Source organism: Gopherus flavomarginatus, chromosome 4, assembly GCF_025201925.1.
Source record: "Gopherus flavomarginatus isolate rGopFla2 chromosome 4, rGopFla2.mat.asm, whole genome shotgun sequence".
NCBI lineage: Eukaryota > Metazoa > Chordata > Testudines > Testudinidae > Gopherus > Gopherus flavomarginatus.
The window spans coordinates 209599723-209621150 of NC_066620.1; the positions used below are offsets into that span (position 1 = coordinate 209599723).

The window sequence follows — 21428 nt, forward strand, 5'->3', positions numbered from 1 at the left end:
GTTTCCCTTGGAAAATGTTGATGTTTCCGCGCAGTTTTCAAAGTCTGGTTACCGAGAGAGCCTCGTAACAGCGGTTGTTTTTGTAGGGTGTTAAATAACTCCCCGCCGTTTCTCCAGCAATTCTGCCCCCACCGTCGTAATAAAATTCCCAGTTTACCCGCTCGAACTACTTTCAGAGGATGCACACAGGAGTGTCTAGGAATCAGGACGCTGCGCCGGATCTTGGGCCCGCGCAATACGTTTACACGCCACCAGTTAGATCACCTGTAACCTGGCAAGTGTCCGCAGAACCCGAGACACGTGTTTGAAATCGCCCTGTCTGCGGCCCGCCTGTCCACCCCGCCGGGCTCGCTGGGACTCTCCGTGCAGAGCAGCCAAGGGGGCTCCCGACCCTTTGAAACGCCTCTGAGCCCCGGCTGAAGGAAATGCCTCCCCAGCTCGGGGCCTGGCCGCTGGCAGCACGCGTAGGAAATCCTCCAGCGTTCAACCGGGAGCCGCTCAAGTGCTGCAAATCGTGTCAGGGGGTCAGAGTCATACAGGGACCCAGGGTCTAACCAGAACCCTCTCAGCGCGGCAGAGGCGCTGGCTTTTAGTTCTCCTGCCACCGCCTAGCCCCCGAGGAGGATTTCCGATCCCATTGCAGGCTGGGGTTGGCTGCACCTCGGTCTCTGGTGCATTGGGGGGGTGGTATTTACACCTCACATTTCTGGGTGAAACTTTCCAAACAATTCTTAAAACTCATCCCCAGTTCTCTTTCCCACAAGCAGCACCTGCTGTTGGCTCTTGGTTGGTTTGTTGTTAAGCGACAGCTTTGGGGTGATGCTGTTTTCACTTGAGACGTCCTGGATTTCCAAGCAGGGATGCGCAGGGGTGCAAAATCTCCGGGGGGCTGTCAAAGAGACAAAATCTTACACCTGGGGTGGGGGGTGACAGCGGCTGGATTGTAGAGGGCAAATTCATGCTTCTGGAGAGAGAAGGGGGGATCTGTAGGGCTGGGGGACCAGGTGTGTCCTCGTTTCTTTTTGCAGGCTTGGCTTTTCCTGTCTCCCTGGGAGGCCCTTCTTGTGAGGGGTTCCCAGTCCGGTGACCAGATGTCCCGATTTTATAGGGACAGTCCCGATTTCGGGGTCTTTTTCTTATATAGGCTCCTATTACCTCCCATCCCCCGTCTGGATTTTTCACAGTTGCTGTCCGGTCACCCCTAGCTCCCAGTGTCTTGGGAAAGCAGGAGCCTGGACTTTGCTTGGGTCTTTGTGGGTAGCAAAAACCAGGTCGCCTTCAGGGCCCCTTGGATTCATTATTTGCATGGTGAATTTGAAGCTCAAGCAAAGTCTATAAACAGCTCGGGGGCAAGTCGCCCAGCAGCAAGGGCTGTCGGTCTCGGTCTAGTTAAAGGTCCCCATAAAGCTGGCAGGTGCCTTCAGCTGATTTCTGTTGGGCTGCGGCCCCCAGGCATCCACATGGCGGAGATTTCCTGGGGTCTGGGGCCCGCCCGACCCGTCAGAAACAAGCACTGTCAGACAACCGGCCGCACTGGCTGGTGGCTGGGGCAGCGGGGCCCAGGGCATGAGTGGTTCTGCAGCTGATTGGCAACTGGACCTTGGTCAAGCCACGTCGCGTCCACGTGCCTCAGTTTACCTATATTGCAAGTAAAGGGTAACGTGAGCTCTCCGCTTTGCAGAGGGCCGTGAGATCCTGGACTCCGAGAGAAGTGTGGGAGAGAGAGAGAGAGAGAGTGTGTGTGTGTGTGTGTGTGTGTGTACACACACACCAAGCCTTTGTCCTATTCTGAATTTGCAGGCAGACTAAGGCGGGAGAATTCAGATCTTTTTGAAAGCTCCGCGTCTTCTTTTCTTCCCTCTTTCAAGCAGAGCTGCCCGGTGGGGCCACGCGTCGCTGCTTTTATGCCCTGGCTCATCCCTCGGGCACCTTCCTGCAGGCTGGAGTAGGCAGGTGGCTGGATGTTGAACCTGGACGCTTGTCCGGTCCCCCCCCCCCCCGTGCCCCCAGCACCAGACTTGCTCTGTGAATGGCAGGCGGAGTTGGAGCCTTGCTCGCTTGGTTGCATTGTCCCCTGGGGGCAGGAGAAGGGCGCCCCAGCGATCCGAGGTGGGAGAAGCAGCTGGAGGAGGGCTGGGGGGGGCTCCCCCCCGGGGCTGAGCCAGCCCCTCCGCTGCGGGCAGGTCGCAGGGAGAAGTTGCTCACAGGCCTCCTGGCTGGGGCGCCGGAGTTTGAAAACAAGGAGGAGCCGCAGGCACCTTCGGTGTCATTGGAGGAAGCTTCTCCGAGGAGCTCATAAATACCGAGCCCGGGCTGCGGGGTGCAGCTCGGCCGGGGGCCCTGGATTACGGTGCCGGAGGGGGCAGCCAGGGAGCCCCGGGCGCTGCAGCGGGGCCGGAGCCAGGCGGCGGGGCGCGCTAGGGGCCCCGGGGGGAAGCGAGAGGTGTCCCGGCCATGGCTTCCCTGCTGGGCTCCTGCCCGTGGTCCGAGAGCCTGGAGTGCCCCGGCCTGGCTGCGGAGCTCCCGGAGGGGCTCTCCCCGCCGGCCGCGCACCGCTCCGCGGGGGAGAAGGGCTCGGAGCCCCGCATCCGGAGACCCATGAACGCCTTCATGGTGTGGGCGAAGGACGAGAGGAAGCGGCTGGCGGTGCAGAACCCGGACCTGCACAACGCGGAGCTCAGCAAGATGCTCGGTGAGCCGGAGCCCGCGGGCTGCCCGCGGCCCGGACCCGGGCCCCGGTGGCCCCGCAGGGACCAGGGTCAGACCTGCGACGAGGGGGGGGACCCCACGCTCCTGCCCCGGGCTCGCCCCCCGTGACCTCCCCTGCCGGGCTGGACTCCCAGGCGCTCGCCTGGCCCAGACACAACAGCCCGGGCGGAGCGACTCCCGGCCCCGGTTCTGCGCTTTGTGTCCCGGATCCTGGCCGCGTTTGGGCGACCCCGCTCCGACTCCGGGCCCGGAGCACAGGGCGCAGAAAGAAGTCCCCGAGGCGCCTTATTGAAGTTGTCAGGTCGGGTTAGTTTTGCGAACTCTTCAATCCGCCCCGTTCGTTAGCCCCAGGGGGCGCAGAGACCCCGCCTGACCCAGGGGAAGCGGATCTTCGGGGCCATGGGGCTTTAATCCTAAAACAAAACCAGGGATTTATTCGGTCTTTTCTTTTCCCTTTCTCCAGTTGTGTCCCCGGGGGGAAATGCCCTTCCCGAACTGCCCGCAGCCCTTCATTGGCCCGGGTGGCTTCCCAGGGTGTAACTAACTTTCCTTCATTGGGTTTGTTTGTCTACGTGTGTCCAGCCCCCCAGGGGCAGATTATTTCCATCTTTCCCCTTGGAAACTGCCACCCGCGTTGGGTCTGTTTCCTTTTATTTCGTGGTCAGACTCTTGGGGCTGGAGGGCACGAAACGAGCTGCCCGCTTTGCAGGAACTCGGCTTGGTCTGATTCCAGAGCCAGGGGCTTTCCCCGCAGCTTGGGCAGGGCTGTGATTTAGTTTAAGGGCGCGAGTCATGGAGCATCTGATCAAAGCGGTTGTTTAAAGGGGACACCAGCCACACGTGGCTCTCGCCTTCCCGCTCCAACCTCTTAATTTTTTGCTCTCCTGGGGGTGTCCCACTCCCTAGAGCTGTAGGATTCGTGCAGTCCCCTCGACCCAACATTTTGTGTAAGGTCATATCGCTGCCTTGAGGCCAAATCCCAGTTCATTTGGATTCAGAGGGTGTTTGACTATTGTTTGTACAAGACTAGGCTCTGTCCCTTGGTCCCAGCCAGCGCGCTCTGGGTGCTTAGGGAAACAGGCCCTCCATGCCCAGCGCAGATGCCACAGCTGTGGATTCTAAGCAGATTTTTGTTCCTTCCTTGTTGCAGGCAAGTCCTGGAAATCTCTGAGCCCTTCCCAGAAGAGACCTTACGTAGAGGAGGCGGAAAGACTGAGGGTGCAGCACATGCAAGATTACCCCAACTACAAATACCGGCCCAGGAGGAAGAAACAGGTCAAACGGATCTGCAAGCGAGTGGATCCAGGCTTTCTGCTGGGGAACCTCTCCAGGGATCAGAACTCGGTGCCGGAGAAGGGGGCCTGCGGCAGGACAGTGGGGGAAAAGGAGGGGCAGGGTGAGTACTCGCCTAGCCCAGTATTGCAGAGCATCAGGGGCTACAGGGAGGCCCAGGCCAGCCGCAGCAGCAGCACCAACATGGACACTTACCCCTACGGGTTGCCCACCCCGCCTGAGATGTCCCCTTTGGATGTGATAGACCCTGAGCAGAGCTTCTTCTCCTCCCCGTGCCCGGAGGAGCATCACCACCCTGATATGACTGGGGCCCCTTACTCTCCAGAGTACTCCCCCAGCCCCCTCCAGTGTAACCACCATCCCCTTGGCCCCATGTCCATCCCTCAACCCAGCACCTCCATGATCCCCCCAATCCCCAGCTGCCCCCCTCCTCCTCCTCCCACCTACTACACGCCAGCCTTCCACCCTATCCACCCCCCCACCCTCCATGCCCATCTTGGTCAGCTCTCCCCACCCCCTGAACACCATGGCTTTGACAGCCTGGACCAGCTGAGCCAGGCAGAACTTCTGGGGGAGATGGACCGCAATGAGTTTGACCAGTATCTCAACACTCCTGGCCACTCAGACCACAGCGGGGTGATAATCAATGGACACGTCCAGGTGTCTCAGGTTGCAGGTGGCTCGCCCTCTACAGAGACTAGCCTCATCTCCGTCCTAGCAGATGCCACTGCTACTTACTACAACAACTACAGCATCTCTTAGGCCAGAAGGAGCAGGGCCTGTGGACTGGCTAAGGACAGACCCTACAGTATTACTGACATGGCTCCATGTACACAACAGCTGGTGGACACCTCGCTCCTCACCTCAGGGTTGCCAAGTCAGAACTGAAACAGTTTGGGGGCCTCCTTTCTGTCCTAGGTAATGGATTTTGCTTCTCGGACATCCACTGGCATCAATATTAAATATCCTGCTTTAAAAGGTATTTGATATTCTGCTTCAGAAAAGGTCTGTGGTCAAGTCCCTTTTCCAGGCCAGCTGGTCACTGGCTACAGTCCTCCAACCAATTTATTGTATAAGCATGGCAAGTCTTTGGATGGTGGGTCTGATTTTTCAATGGCACCGAGGCCCAGCTCCGTAAAGGTATTTAGGCTCCTAATTTCCAGGATCTAGCCCAGAGCTCCCTCAATTCCAGCTGGATCCCATGGAGGCTGCAGATTCTCAGCTCCTCTGAAAAATCAGCCCCTGCGTCTTGTTCTGTGTCGCACTATGCCTTTGTGATAGGGATGGGGGAAAAGCAAAGACATGGCAAAGGAGTTAATGTAACTCTCTGGTCAGTGTGTGCCGCCTTCTGGGCCTGCTGGCGTGACTCCCTTACTGTCCGTACCTACAGAACCTGGCTCTTCAAGCTGTAGCCGCTAGTTCAGTAATGCAGGTTTCCAATTCCAGTCCCAGTATTGGCTAAGGTGGTGACTATCACAACCAGCTATTGCTGTACAGCGAGAATACGACCAGGTGATCGTGAATGTCCTGTTCTCCCGTAATTACCCTCTGTGAAGAGCTTTAACCAGAGGCAGCTCTGAGGCTTTCATTCATAGCCATGTGTGTTTTCTGTTGGCCTGGTCTTGCATTCCCTATGTACTCCCGGAAGTGGCCGGGAGTTTTCGAGTGCGCACTAGCATAAGGAATGCAATTCCGGTGAAGTCACTGGACTTCCCTAGTGCTAGCAGTGTATTTGGTCCTCTGTATGCAAAGGCATCTAATCTAATCTGTTGCGCCCACATAGCCCCGCTCTGTGTCCCTTTGGCTCCTGAAATTTTTTGTGGATTTCAGTGGAACTCTGAGGATGTATGGAAGGAAAGATCAGACCCAAGGAAAGAAAGATCTGACCCAGGGTGGAACCCTGATGTCATTCCCACCCCACCCCCCTGAACAACTTGAGTGGGAGAGGAGGTTCCCGATAACTGGAACTGTGGTGCAGTGACACAACATGGTCTTGTGATAATAGACTGACTGCTAGCTGCTCCAGTCCTAAGTTTGTGGCTCAGCTTCTGTTTGAAGCTGAATTTTGCGCACTCTATAAAATTCAGCTTGACTTCTCTTTAAACAGAGTTTCACCAAGCTCTGATCCTGCTTTCACTGAGTTAAATGGGAGCAAGATCGGTCCCTGCCTGAGTCACTACAAGTAATTTCCCATGTACGTAGCCATGGGTGGCCTTCGTAATAGCTACTCTTAAGGCCAAGAACCTGAGTAATATCCCATCATGTCCCCTTTACCTGAGGCTACAGCTGGAAAGAATTTATTGTGATGAGCACTTTGGAAAAGAGATGATACGGAGCAGACACATTTGTATCAAGCATCATTTGAAGGCAAATACTTAAAGTTTAGAAATGAAATGCCCACTCTTTACATCAGTATATTATTGGTTGTAATATAGCTGTACATTGATTTGTATGTTCCATTATTTCTCCGTCATATTTTGTATTGCTCTTTTTTCATAAAGATGACATTTTATTTTAAATCAGTTATGTATCATGATTAATCTTAGGGTTACTGTATGACATTTGGTTATGATTAGTTAGTAGCATGGTTATGATTTTCTGGTTTCAATCCTGAGTGCATAATTAATTGCAAATGATAATATAATTGCAAATAATACTTTAAAAAACCACAACTTTTAAGCTAACACTTTCCATCTTTTTTGTGTGTGACTCTTATGCATTTTGAATGCATGTAGATATGAGTTCGCATAAAATATTTAATTTAAATAAATATGTTTTTATACAATGACTGTTTTGTCATTTAGATTGCTGTAGTTCTGGACAAAACTGCTCAAAGGGAAAGCATTTATTGTGCTCGATGGTGCTTTGGGGTTTTTTTTAATTTTCAGCCAAACTTTTCTTCTTTTTTTGTTTTGTTTTGTTTGTTTGTTTGTTTTTTTGTTTGTTTGTTTTTAATAAAAGGGGCCTGTGGCCATCTTTAAAAATTGTGTGATCCAGGACTAATTTAAGTCACAATTTGAAATATTTTTTCCCTTTCCAATGTATCAGTGGAAGTCTCATTAAGGGACCTGATTGTGCATTCCTGCTTACCCAAAGCACCCTTCCATATCAGAGTTTTGTGTAGGTGAGGATTGCAGGATCCAATCCAGACACAATTTGGGGGCCCACTGAAGTTAATGGGGAATTTGCCATTGACTTGGCATAGGAGTGGACCTCAAAATATGTGGACTGTTTTGCTGAGTATAATATGAGTCTATAGGGCACGATTCTTATTTGCACTAAGGACACTTTACACTAAACATTTACACCCCTTATGAGCCTTTCTTTACATTGCCAGAGTGACGTAAAGGGGCCTTGGAGAATCAGGGTGAATAGTCTCCAAAGGTGAAGTTGTGGGTGTGAAATGTAAGAAGTGTGAAAGAGGGGAGGTAAGAAACGCAGGGGTGTGTGATGGATGGGTTTCAAATTGTAACTCTGAGACATAGTGGGTGAAGAGCTCTACAGACAGATCCAGATCCCTCTCTACTCAACTGGTGTAACAGACGAGAGTTTAGCCCTTATCCCTCACCTGATCCTGCAGGCCAAACCTACAGCCCATCCATGCAAAACTTTACTTGAAGCTTTGCCTTGTAAGGACTTTGAAATCGGGTCCATGGACTCATATATGTCTGTAAGGCCTCTTTCTTCCCCTCAGATCCATGGGGTAGGAGCCAGTTTTCCGAGACATCTTGTGATGGGTGACTATGAATTCTGAGAGGAGTGAGTCTTGAGGGAGTCCAAACTAATCAAGTTCACCGGCTTTATATGCTCCAGACCAAGCATTCTCATGATACCCTAATATCTATACAACAAGGCCAGAAGGGTGACTGACACTAAGGAAAGCTACCTAGAAATCCATTGCTCACTGACACAGCCTCTTCTTTGGTTTCTGCTCCTCAGCATACACACTTCTGTGGCTATGATGCGTCTGTATTGTTCAAGTGAGTTTTGATAAGTATTAGGGACACAATATACTACACTCAAACTTTGTGCATGTGGTTTGAGAGAACTATGCCAGAAGGAGCACTTTGCAAGATGTTTTCCAATCATGAGTGAATTAACCCTCACAATCCTGCAGAGTTGATATTCCTAACCCCATTTTACAAGTTGGGAAACTGAGGCATAGAGGAATTAAGTAATTGGCCCAAGGTCACATAGCGAGTCAGGAGCAGAGTCAGTACTGGGTCCTACACCTCCAGACTCCTATTTCCATGCTTCAACCACAATACCAGGCTGCCACTCAGATGATAGGGATGACTTCAAAGCAAGAGAGCATCAGAGCCATAAAAGGAAGTCTCCTTTATCAAATGTGGGATAGATTCCAAATTCATAGGGTAGCTTGGAAGTGAACTCAAGCTGCAAAATCCAATCTGGATTTAGTTTTCGAATACCCCAGCGTTTGGGGCTTCTTTGGTTCAGGAGTTCTAGTCAGCTCCTGGGAAAGAGAAGAGGGTGCATGCAAAATTCAAAATGTAGGGTGAGATTTTCAAAAACAAAATTTCCATTGATTTGCAAGGTGATTTCTGTTCCTGGGTCAGATTGGTGTTTCTGCAAATCCTACCCCACTAGCCCCATTGAAAGTCAGTGGGGTTTGTACTTCTAAGTCACCTAAGTGCTTTTGAAAATCCCCCACGTAGTCTTTCAGCTGAAGTAGTGAGGGCTCATGCATGTAGATCTGGAGATTGCAGGTTTAAATGCTGCAAACAGACCAAGCAGGGTTGATTATAGTAGAACCCATACTAGAGTGACCAGACAGCAAATGTGAAAAATCAGGACAGGAGGTGGGGGGTAATAGGAGCCTATAGACCCAAAAATTGGGACTGTCCCTATAAAATCAGGACACCTGGTCACCCTAACCCATAACCCAATCAGTATTGGGCCTCACTGAGCTAGGGGCTTAAAGCACAGAGACAGACGTGTTCCCTGTCCCAAATAGCCTGCAATCTGATTTGATAGTAAAGAAGCAGCCTGATTTCTCCTCCCATCTCATAGACAGAGTCTTGTTTCCTGAACAGAGATTGTGTAATGACCACCGAGGAGCATCTCACCAGCGGCCTACCTTAGGAGTAGATCTGTCTAAGGAGGTAAGGATAGCAGCGCCCCCTGAAGGCAGTCTGGATTCCTGGTGGGTGCAAGGATGCAAACTGCTCTTTTATCCAAACCAGTCGGTCTCCCAGCCCAGCAACGGTACAAACAACAGACATGCACCAAAGCCTCACAAGGAAATTAGAGCTTGGGGCTTGTAACAAGCCAACAAAGCTCCCATCATGAGTCTCTAGGTAAGTTATAACCAAGTATTACATTATATGTATCTAATGCAGTTATTGGGTCTAATTTTCTGGGCTGCCCAGTTCCCATTGACGTCACGTGGAGCAATGGGTGCTCAGCACCTCAGAAAAATCACATCCGGTGCATCTTACCTATTGGTCTGAAGATGTAACAGGTATTTTTTAAGCCCTCTAATCCATCTTGCAGGGCAGAAGCTAGCTTAATCCTTGGTTTAACTCGGCTGACTTCTGTGGCGTTATGGAAGGGATGACTTTGTGCCCCCTTGTTTAAAACAGAATCACGCAAGGAAAAGCAGCGTGAGTCTCCCACACACCTTACTTGTAGCAGAGCTGGGCTGAATCAAAAACCTTGGATGCTGGGGGAATTTGGATCTGAATTCGAACGCTGGGTTTGACTCTATAATAGACAAAACTGGCACATTGGGCACATCCGTACTTTGGGGAAATCTGCTTCTGTATCAGAACCTGGTTACGGGAGTGGTTTCTGCAAAGAAAAATTCGTGATCAGTGCCATCAACCCATCTCCTGACCGTCTTAATAGTCACAGCAAAACTGAGTTTTCTGTTTTCCTCCTAGGTAGCTAACTCTGCAAAGTCAGCACTCTTGGGAATTTATTTTTAGCTCTAGGGTTTCAGTGGTGCCGGAATGGCACCCTGGAAGGCACAGTCCCTTATTTACTCGCCAAACAGGGCATGAGCAAGTGGTAGCCTCCCACTCAGTCCTCCAACAACGTTTCTCAAATCAGACCTGCAGGGACCATTTCCCCTCTGTGGGGCAGGGACTCTCAATCCCTCACTCTGTGTAGGTAGAGCACGTTGCAGAATAGGGATCCAATCTGAGATGAGGGCTACTGGCAAATAAATAAATAGCCATCTGACATGGTAAGGAACATCCTGCCATTTCTATGTCCACTCAGTCCTTGGCCTGTGCTGCAAATACCAAGGAGAGCCCAGTACGAGCCTATTGTGGTGGCGGCTTTTGTGATGTGGCCATCTCAGAGTTCAGCTTGTTCCACATTGATACCCTATGCGGGTCTGTCTTTCCCCTGCAGCAGTTGGTCACTCTCTCCAGAATGACCTAGCGTGAGGCTTCATCTTTGCACCAGGCTGGCAACGATTCTCCATCTCCTGTTCCTAAGATGCGTCGGGCGTCTCCTCCGGGTTGCACTGGGCGGGAAGTGAAAATGAAAATAAGCCCAGGGGGAATTCAAACCCTATCTCTACTGCAGGTTTTTGGCATGGATCCAGGGCAGGGATGGGAGGGAGGAGGAGGAGAATTGGAAAAGTCACCTATAGCCTTGGGCTGGGGCCTCAAAGCCCACTGTTTGAACCAGCAGGGCAGCGGTTTTCTTCACTACATTCAAGCTGCAGTCAATATTTTTGTTGTGCGAGTTGCACTGTGAGTAACTCTGAGCAATCATGACCTCACCCTTCCCGGATAGCCCTGGAATTCAGTCCGTCTGGGAGTTAGTGTGTGTCATGAGCCTGGCCTCCCAGGAGAACCGATTTCCTTTAAATGCACAGAACAGGTGGTGATTCTTCTCAGTCACTGAGGCCAGAATTGCTGAAGCTGAATCTGTCCTAACTCAGCCACTATGGGGAAGGAGGGGCCACCAATCCTTTTCTGTGCCTCTTTGATTGACGTCTGACCAGATCTCATTTTGTCCGAGATGTCAGAGGAGAGAAGGTTGAGTGAGAATCAACCTAGCTATGTGGGGGGTCATTTATTGAGTAGTCAGTGGGCCCAGCTGGTGTAACACGGCCTCGCTCTCTTGCATCCTGTGTGTTTAGTGTGGACGTGGCACAGTCCAGCCCCAAGGAGACTAGATTCTAAAGCAGGGCCCGACAGTTCAGAAGCACCATATGCTGGGTTGCTGTTGCTCACTGAATCCCAAGTTGGGGGTGGATATTTTCAGTGGAACCCCAGTTGGCTTAATTGGAGGTGGGGAGTGACCATTTGTCACAGGAGGAGAAGGATTTTTAAGGTCAGGCTTGACAAAGCCCTGGCTGGGATGATTTAGTTGGGGTTGGCCCTGCTTTGAGCAAGGGGTTGGACTAGATGACCTCCTGAGGTCCCTTCCAACTCTGACATTCTATGATTCTATGATTTGCAAGTGGCAACAGCAGCCTGGATAGCAAAATCAGTCAAGCATAGGCAACGCCCTCACGGGTGGGAGAGGCTCTCATCGCAGCAGTCCTATCATTTGGAAAGAAGGCTGGTGCTGTGGTCAAGGAGAACTAGGTACATATCCCAGTGCTGCCACAGACTCTGTGGGTGACGCCAGGCAAGTTACTTCACCTCTCTGTGCCTCAGTTTCCCCATCTATAAAATGGGGATAAGAATGATCCCTTTGTCTGTGTTCTCTATTGAAGCCTGGTCTACACTGAAAAAATATGTTGGTCAGGGGTACAAAAAAACCCCACCTGCCCTGACACAGCTTTGCTGACACTCCCCTCCCCCCGTGCAGGCACAGCTAGGTTGACAGGAGACTGCTTGTGGCAACAGGGCTAACTTTGTTTGGGGTAGCGGTGTTCCCTGTCTGCTGGTGCAGGCTGAGGCTACAGTGACATAGCTGTGCCAGTACGGGCTCTGTAGCACAGGTATGGCCTTACGCTAAGCTCTTTGGGGCAAGGATTGTCTCTTACTATGGCTATGTCTACACTTGAACTGGAGGTGCAATTCCCAGCTGAAGTAGACTTGCCTATGCTAAAAATAGCAGTTTGGCTGCAGCTGTATGGTTGGTGGGCTGGGTTTGCTGCCCCGTGTACAAACCCGTCCAGGGTCCTTAGAGCTCTGAGTCCTTTACAAGGGAGTGGGGATATCATTGTCCCTGTATTACAGGTATGGAAATGGAGGCATAGAGAGATGAAGGGACTTGCCTGAACTTACACCGTGAGTCAGTGGTGGAGACCCCTGATCTCCTGGTTCCCAGCCACAGGCCCTGTTTTATTGGACCCACTGAATGCTGTGAATACAATGAGGTGGGGTTGTTTTCTCCTTTCACTCGGAGTGGAGTTTTGGTGGGGGAATAGAACTCGTAACAGGAAGATTTTCTCTAGCTCCTTATTGTGGAGCCACATCTCCCTTCAGGGCCAGTGTAACCACTAGGTGAACTAGGCAGCCACCAAGGGCACCAAGATTTGTAGGTGCCAAAAAGCAGTGTCCCCCATTTTTTTTACACTACTGTATACATTTTTGAAAGTTTATATATAATAAACGATGCTCTGAGAGGGGGAGGTGGGGGGTGACGCAAGGTGGAAGTTTCGCCTAGGGCACAAAATATCCTTGCACTGGCTCTGCCTGTCCCATACCAGCCCAGCAAGCCCTTACTCCGGGAGCTCTCCCGGTCTGGACAATGAGAGTTTTCCCCCTGAGTTAGGACATCAGGCTCAGGCCCTCCCTTGATTAAGAGGAGGGAATGAGACAAGCTGCTGAGTCTTTTCCTGCTGAGCGCTGCCAATGGGAGCTGCAGGGAGTGTGGGGAGGATGTGCCCAGAGCTGAGTGTTTCCTGCCTGATAACGCCAGCCCCTCCTGCCGGATGTTATGAGTCCAGGTCCTACCTTCGCGATTCAAGTAAAGGACCGAGGGAAAACCCGGCTGTTTATGTCAAGAAAAAATAACTTCTCCCTCCACACAATTCTGGAACTCCCAAGTTTTCCCTTGCTAGCTCCCTCTCACCTCCCCGGGACAAAATGCTGGGAAAATGAAAACAGGCTCAAAGGCACAAAGCAGGAGCTGGGTGCCAATGGAGGAAAGCACAGAGGCGCTCCTTGAAATGTGCAAATGGTGGGCCCCTCCCTCATAGGGTGACCAGACAGCAAATGTGAAAAGTCGGGGCAGGAGGTGGCGGGTAATAGGAGCCTATATAGGAAAAAGACTCCAAAATTGGGACTGTCCCTATAAAATTGGGACATCTGGTCACCCTACTCCCTCATGTCTGTTATGAAGCAAAGGTCGGGCAGAACAAGAGTGTGGATCTGAATGCAGTGGGCCGGACTCTGTACTCAGTTACTCTGGTGTAAAACTGGAGTCACTTCACTGAAATCAGTTGAGTTACTCTGGAGTGCCCCCCATGTTAACAGAGAGTGTGATCTGCCCCCATCCCTTTATAATGGGGTGAAACAAGCACTCAAGTCTGATGACTCCTGAACTCACAGATTCCAATGGGAACTTTCCCAGCGATCACAGCATTCACATTTGGAGTTCAGATTCTGTTGCAGAGAGAGGCTTAGGCTGTGAATGCTGATCCCAACCCAGATCCAGGGCTGGAAATTGGCTTCAGGCCCATCTCTGAGATAAAGGACCTCAGTGACTAATAAGCAAGATGAGAGTGGGTGACAGAAGCATTGTTGAGGAATGGTGAGTGGGGAACACTTGTCTGGGAGGTTTTAAGCAGGGGAAGCCAGCTGGTGGGTGGAGAGGGAATGGCACCCAACTCAGTAGGCAAATATCATAATTTCTCTAAAAATCTGTAAACACCAGCCCAGGCTGGGACCTCTTTTTTATTTATAATTGAGCCTTTTGTGCTGCCTCCCTCTCTCTTTTATGCAGCAGGGCTGGGCTCCAGAACAAGACAGTTCTGTGAAAAGCAGAATGACACTTCTGCCATTCCTAGATGGACGTGAAATGACGTTCTTCCTAGTGAATAGCGTATGCACGGTGAAGGGCCTCGGTGTCATTGATAAAGCAGCGCGTGTGGCAAAGCCCGTTATGGTGACAGTCCTTCAGGCTTCCACTCTGGATCTCAGCATGCTTTGCAGAGGTGAGCAGTCTCCTTAACCCTACTTCACAGGTGGGGAAGCTGAGGGGCACGGACCTGCCTGAGATCACATAACCAAGTCATTTCAGTAGAAGGGTGGTGAAGCACTGGACTGGGTTAGCTAGGGGGGTGGTGGAATCTCCATCCTTAGAGGTTTTTAAGGCCCAGCTTGACAAAGCCCTGGCTGGGATGATTTAGTTGGGGTTGGTCCTGCTTTGAGCAGGGGGTTGGACTAGATGACCTCCTGAGGTCCCTTCCAACCCTGATATTCTATGGTTCTATGATTCCAGAGCTGGAGGTGGAACCCAGTCACTTGCATTGGCCCATGCTGCATGTCCTGAAAGGGTGAAATCCTGGACCCACTGGAATCAATGGGAGTGTTGCTGTGGACTTCAGAGTAGCCTGGATTTCACCCTAAGTGTTTTCAGTTGTACAGAGCTGCTCCGGGAAGCTGTAAGATCAGAACAATGATCCGGGAAGCATGTCTTTGGTGGACAGGTGGAACATTTCAACACACCTAAAGATAGTTAAGATCCAGGCAGACTGAGAAGAGCTACAAAAGGATCTCTCAGAACTGGGTGATTGGGCAACAAAATGGCAGATGAAATTTATTGTTGATAAATGCAAAGTAAAGCATAATCCCAACTATACGTATAAAATGATGGGGTCTAAATTAGCTGTTACCACTCAACAAAGAGATCGTGAAGTCATTGTGGGTAGTTCACTGAAAATGTCTGCTCAATGTGCAGCAGCAGTCAAAAAAGCCAGCAGAATGCTTAGAATCATTAAGAAAGGGATAGATAATAGGACAGAAAATATCATGTTGCCTTTATATAAATCCATCACACCCACATCTTGAATAGTGCATGCAGATGTGGTCGTCCCATCTCAAAAAAGATATATAGGAATTGGAAAATATTCAGAAAAGGGCAACAAAATGATTAGGGGTCTGGAATGGCTTCCATCTGAGGAGAGATTAATAAAACTGGGACTTTTCAGCTTGGAAAAGAAACGGCTAAGGGGAGATATGATTGAGGTCTATAAAATCATGACTGGTGTAGCGAAAGTAGATAAGGAAGAGTTGTTTACTACATCTCATAACACAAGACCTAGGGCTCACCAAATGAAATGAATAGGCAGCAGGGTCAAAACAAATAAAAGGAAGTATTTCTTCACACAATGCACAATCAACCTGTGGAACTCCTTGCCAGAGGATGTTGTGAAGGCCAAGACCATAACAGAATTCAAAAAAGAACTAGATAAATTCATGGAGGATAGGTCCATCAATGGCTATTAGCCAGGATGGGCAGGAATGATGTCCCTAGCCTCTGTTTGCCAGAAGCTTGGAATGGATGGCAGGGAACGGATCACTTGATGATTACCTGCTCTAATCATTCCCTCTGGGGCACCTGGCATTGGCCACTGTCGGAAGACAGGATAGTGGGCTAGATGGACCCTTGGTCTGACCCGGTAGGGCCGTTCTTATGTTCTTACTTTAACCCAGGGGCGGGGGGAGAGAGAGGCAGAGATCTCCCCCCTCACCCGTTGTGGGGCACAGAGAGGAGCCAAAAGAAAGGAGATGAAATGGCCTTGTAATACATGAGAGGGAAGAGGGACAGCTCCACAGCATTCTCCATTCTCCGTCACAGCTTGGGGTGAGAGGGATCTCCATGGACACCATCCCAGGTGCGGGGGGAGTTCTGTGGATTTGGGAGGCATGTGTGGCAGGTAATGTGCAGCCGAATAGCAGTCAAGCTGCTGGACATAGGGTTGTGGTGAAGAATGAGGGTTTTTAAAGCATCAGGATGGAGCTTTGAACTGCCTGCAGCCCATACACCCACGCACGCCACACGCTCTTCCGCCAGCCCGGCCCAGCCACCATTGCTAAGAGACGCTCCCTGGCCCAGCGCAGCCCTGCCCTGTTGTTATTTGCTCTCCTTTGCAGGCCCCCGTGCGCCTGCCGTGTCACTCAGCCCCGAGAGCTTCAGAGCTAACAAAACATCAGACACAGTCTGTGCACTCAGGAAGGAAAGCTGCCCATGTGACGGGGTTAGTCAGATTTCTATCCGCTCTTTCCCTAGGATCCCAGGCAGCAGGGGAGGCTGCTGACCAAACACCAATGGGGGTGGCAGATTCTGGCTCGCCTTGCTGCCCGGCTGGCTGTCAGGAGCACACATCCAGGGGTGGCAGGGCCCCTAGGGAACAGCTTGGCAATGCCTCCCTTCTTCACATACCCGGCCCTAAAATCTGGTTTTCGCTCCCATCTTCCTGCCCTGAGATCTTCAAAAATGTGGTTAATGTTTCCCTGTGAATTTCCTGCAGGTGAAAAGTGCTAGATGTACAGTCTCTGCGGAGGGAAGTCCTTGCGGTAGCCACAGCTCAGGAGCAATTTGGGCAGTAGCAAGACAAGCTTCCCCTCTCTGCCTTTGAATCCTGATTCGAAATCCGTTGAGGCCACTGACTGCAGCAGGCTTTGGATCAGATCCCTAATGTCCTGAAGCCCGGACCTGGAGGGACCAGCTCCTGGGAAGAAGAGACATTTAATTCTCCATAGCCTGTTATATCCTTGTTTTCTCAGGCGTCATACAGTACCAGGCAAACAGAGGCTGTTACAATCCAGACCACACGTCTGCCGAGACGTGCCATGAAATCCCTTCCATTGTGTGGAGTTCAGATTTGTTTCTGGCACTGATTGACAGTAGAACATTTTCTCCAAATGAACAATGGAAGACGTTGGGGCTACAGGTTACAGCAGGAGTCAGGAATCCCAGCTCTGCCACTTACTGTCTGGGTGACCAAGGGCATGTCTCCAGGCCTCAGTTCACCCCACATATGCTGCGTGGGATGATGTCTGCCTCACTGAGATGCTGGGAGGTTTGATTCGTTTGTTTGTTTAAGTAATATTCTTAAAGCTCTTAGAAATTCTTGGATGAAAGGTGCTATCAAAGGAGGAAGTATTATTGTTATTCAGTGACAACAAAACATTAAGCTAATACTTAGAGGCTATAAATACGTATCAATAACTAAATTTGGTGCGGGGGGGAGGGGTTAAAACCATTGGAAAGCCAGGAAACAAGTCCAGGTAAAACTTAAAGAACTAACCATAAAACATGGGAAAATAGGAAATTATAACATTATACTCAGAGATATAATTATAGGTGGCACTGGAAGCACCACTCACAGGTGCCGACTTTCTCTTTTCCCCAGGAGCGCTCGACTCCTGCATCCCACCAGGCCCTGCCCCCACTCTGTTCCTTTTCCCAAGCCCCCCCTTCCTGCCCCCATTCCACCTCTTTCCACCCCACCCCTCTCTTCCCACCTCCTTCCACCCCCTCCCGAGTGTGCCCTGCCTTTGCTCCGCCTCTTCCTGCCCTCACTCCTCCCCCTCCCCGTAGCGCCTCCTGCCCGCCGCTGAACAGACAGCTGATCAGTAGTTGGTGGGAGGCACTGGGGGAGAGGGAGGAGCTAATTTGCAGGACTCACAAGTGGGTGCTGAGTGACCACTGTTTTTTCCAGGGCCGTCCAGAGGATTTAGGGGGCCTGGGGTCTTCAGCGGTGGGGGGTACCTGCCGCCGAATTGCCACCAAAGACCCGGCACGTCGGCGACGGGTCCCGGGGCGGAAGGACCCCCCGCCGTGGGTCTTCAGGGCACTTCGGCGGTGGGTCCTGGAGTGGAAGGACTCCCCGCCGCTGAATTGCTGGCGAAGACCCAGAGCGGAAGTAGCTCCAGCGGCCCAGGCTCCAAGAGAGTTTTCCGGGGTACCTGGAGCAAGTGAAGGACCCCTCTCCAGAGACCCCGAAAAACTCTCGTGGGGACCCCTGTGGGGCCCAGGGCAAATTGCCCCACTTGCCCCCCCTCTGGGCAATCCTGTTTTTTTCCTGTGGGTCCTCTAGCCCCAGAGCAAGCACAGAGTCAGCGCCTATGGCCCCGCCTATTATTAAGGTTACCTGACATTTTCCATTATAAGACCCTATTTTCAATTGCTGATAATTTTGCCAAACTTTTAACAATTTGGCCTGAAATTTCCCATACTGGATGTCTGCCACAGTCTGAATTTTTTGGAATGTTTCAGCCAAAACTTGATCAGAGCTTGCGCGAGTCTGTCCATCCAGGCTGAGAGGCTCACTCCCAGCTGCAGTGTAGACATACCGTCTGTGACTTACCTCCCTGTCTGTAAAATGGAGCCCGGGCTCTGAGACCCTCTCCCCTCGCAAGGGGCCTCAAAGCCTGGCCCTCAGCCCTAGTCTGAAATCTGCACTGCAGTTTTAAAGCCCTGCAGATCGAGCCCACAGGACTGAGTCAGCTAATCCAGGTTAGCCACTGTAGGTCTTTTATTGCAGTGTAGATACATACCCCCACACACGTGAACAACACCTATAAGGCTGCTTCCTGGGTACTGCCTTGCAAGGGCAGGAGTAGGGGGCAGGCCGGGAGGTGGCCTGGGGGTATGCTGTGGCTGCATGCATCACTATGCAGATTCTGGGCAATGCTTCAGTCCCAGGAGGCTGCTGTAATGTAGACAGGCCCCCAGAGGTTTCTAAGTCACACCAGAGGCCTCTCCAGCAGCCCAGGCTCAGGAGGGGCACAAAGGTGTCTCACAGCTACCTTAGTCCACATGCCCCCATGACTGGCTTCTGTGCTCCACCTAATGCTGTTACTCTATTCTTTGTATGGCTGTAGCACCTCCGGGTCCCAGTCATAAGTATTGCCAAGCGCGTGAGCTCAAAAAACACAACATCACCCTAAAATCACGAGATTTTTCTTAAAAAGCCAAACCATGTGTTTTAATCTGTGTTTTGCCGTGTTGACTCCCCTCTAGTCCTCTGCCAATGTCTCTGTGATAGCTTCAGGTTGCAAAAGCAGGTCTGGTCAGCATTAGAAAATTAGGTCAGTTTAAGTACGTCAGTCAGGGGTGTGAAAACTTCACTCCCCACCTGAGTGGCTAGTTAGACCAACCCAGATCCCCATGTAGACAGCCCTAGGTTGCCAGAAGAATTCTTCCATCAACCTAACTGCTGCTTCCTGGGGAGGTGCCTGTCATAAACAGATAGTTAAGGGTTAATAGAACAGGAGTACTACATGTCTCTTTTGCCTGTAAAGGTTAACAAGTTTAGTGAGCCTGGCTGTCACCTGACCAGAGGACCAATCAGAGGACAGGATACTTTCAAATCTTGAGGGAGGGAAGTTTTTGTGTGTGCTGCTAGTTTTTGGTGGTTGTTCACTCTGGGTTCTGAGAGTGACCAGACGTGCAGCCAGGCTTCTCTCCAATCTCTCCGATACAGGCTCTGATAAGTTCAGGCTAGTGAGTACTAGGTAGATAAGGCGAGTTAGGCTTATGTTTGTTTTCTTTATTTGCAAATGTGTATTTGGCTGGAAGGAGTTCAAATGTGTATTTGACTGGAAGGATTTTAATTTGTACTTGTATACTTAGGCTGGGAGGGTATTCCCAGTGTCTATAGCTGAAAGACCCTGTAACATATTCCATCTTAAATTTACAAAGATAATTTTTACTGTTTTTCCCTCTTTAATTAAAAACTTTTCTTGTTTAAGAACCTGATTGTTTTTTTTATTCTGGTGAGATCCCAGGGGACTGGGTCTGGATCCACCAGGGAATTGGTGGGGTGAAAGGAGGGAAGGGGGAGAGAGAGGTTATTTTCTCTCTGTGTTAGGATTACTTTCTCTCTCAGGGAGAGTCTGGGAAGGGGAGAGAGAAGGAGGGGGGAAGGTGGATTTTCCTCTCTGTTTCAAGATTCAAGGAGTTTAAATCACAGTAATTTTCCAGGGTAATCCAGGGAGGGGAAGCCTGGGAGAGGCAACGGTGAGGGAAAGGGTTTACTTTCCTTGTGTTAAGATCCAGAGGGACTGGGTCTTGGGGGTCCCCGGGCAAGGTTTTGGGGGGACCGGAGTGTACCAGGCACTGGAATTCTTGGTAGGTGGCAGCGCTACAAGTACTAAGCTGGTAATTAAGCTTAGAGGAATTCATGCTGGTACCCCATCTTTTGGATGCTAAGGTTCAGAGTGGGGAATTATACCATGACAGTGCCAAAATCCTGTGACTTGCGATCTGTCCAGGAGAGTTGTCAATGCTGTCTTCCCCTGGCTGCTTGGAGGGGAGTCTCCTTCCCTACCACAATCCCAGGCTGGAGGAGCAGCCATTCCATCCCCTCTTCTCCCACCCCATCACTGTCCTCTGCACCCCCTCAGCCTCCCTCCTTCCCCCCATTCTCCTGTAGGTGCCTCAGCCTCCCTCCTACATCTTCCTGCGCCCCTTAGCCTCCCTGCTATCCTCACATCTCTCAGCCCTCAGCCTCTCACCTGCCCCCCCACATCTCCCTGCAGCCTCTAAATCTGCCTCCTGCCCCCCCTCACTCTCCCATCCCCCTTTCACAGCATCTCTACTGCTGCTCACACTCCCTGTGTCCAGTCCAGGCCCTTGAACCATAGTGTGGCAGCCTTCATCTCTGGGCCTGGCTTCACTCTCACCGAAAACAGTGGGAGGTGGGAGCCAGCACTGCCAAGGACTGCCTGCATGTGCAGATAGGCTGTAGGGAAACAGCGGCCATTTGCTGGCTTTAGTCCCATTGATAGTAATAGGGGCCAGTGGCCATTTTGAATATGGGAATATTCGTACAGCAGGGCCTTTCTTCAGGTTTCATGAGATGGACAGAAACACCCATAATCGCTGGAGTTGGCGATACTGAGTCATGGACAAGGACCCGTCATGAACCTCTAGAGGGCAGATTTTAACAGCCCTGAGGTTTCTAGAGATTAATTCCGATTGATGGGAGTGAGGAATACTAATACTTTGTTCATCTTTCGTGTGAGGGTCTCAGAGTTATTACACTAGGCCTCACTTCACCCCTAAGGACTGAGTATTATTATTATCCTTATCAGCCCTCTTTTACACATGGCTAAAGTGAGGTGTAGCAATAGTGAATGACGCTTGCAAAGTCACACAGCCAGGCCCAACCGGGGCACTAGATGATCCCAGATTGCCTGATTCCCATGCCCCAGCACACTCAGCAGACTAAGACGGGTCGAGAAGAGTCAAGTCTTACATTTGTTAGATGGGTCTCTTGGTCTTTATTGCCAAATTCAGAGGGCAGCATTGCATCAGGAAGCTGTTAAGAGGACAATAAAGTTGTAGCTCCCAAAGCTATGCTAGCAACACTTCCATCTGTCACATTGGCCCATTCCAGCCAGGGTAAGGTGAACAAACAGCTCAGCATCAAGCTATAGATGGAGCGTTTAAAACTCAGGACTGAAAAGCACAATCCATGTAACTACAGGTCAGTCAGAGATTTCGGCTAAGTGTTACACCAACCAAGATGCGTCTCC

General features: G+C 50.9%; 1 protein-coding gene across 1 annotated transcript; it reads left to right on the top strand.

Moving 5' to 3' along the window:
- The first annotated feature begins 2416 nt into the window (after positions 1–2416).
- On the top strand, positions 2417–6790 carry SOX7 (SRY-box transcription factor 7). The gene is made up of 2 exons (XM_050948898.1): positions 2417–2692; positions 3860–6790. Exons 1-2 carry the CDS (start codon positions 2455–2457, stop codon positions 4762–4764), a joined length of 1143 nt encoding a protein of 380 aa, XP_050804855.1. The 5' UTR covers positions 2417–2454; the 3' UTR covers positions 4765–6790.
- The last annotated feature ends 14638 nt before the right edge of the window (positions 6791–21428 follow it).

Bases quoted from the DNA above. Each gene is read 5' to 3' on its own strand.
- SOX7 (XM_050948898.1), top strand. From the start codon at position 2,455: ATGGCTTCCCTGCTGGGCTCCTGCCCGTGGTCCGAGAGCCTGGAGTGC. The intron at 2,693-3,859 runs GTGAGCCGGAGC...TCCTTGTTGCAG, and splicing joins GGAGCTCAGCAAGATGCTCG to GCAAGTCCTGGAAATCTCTG.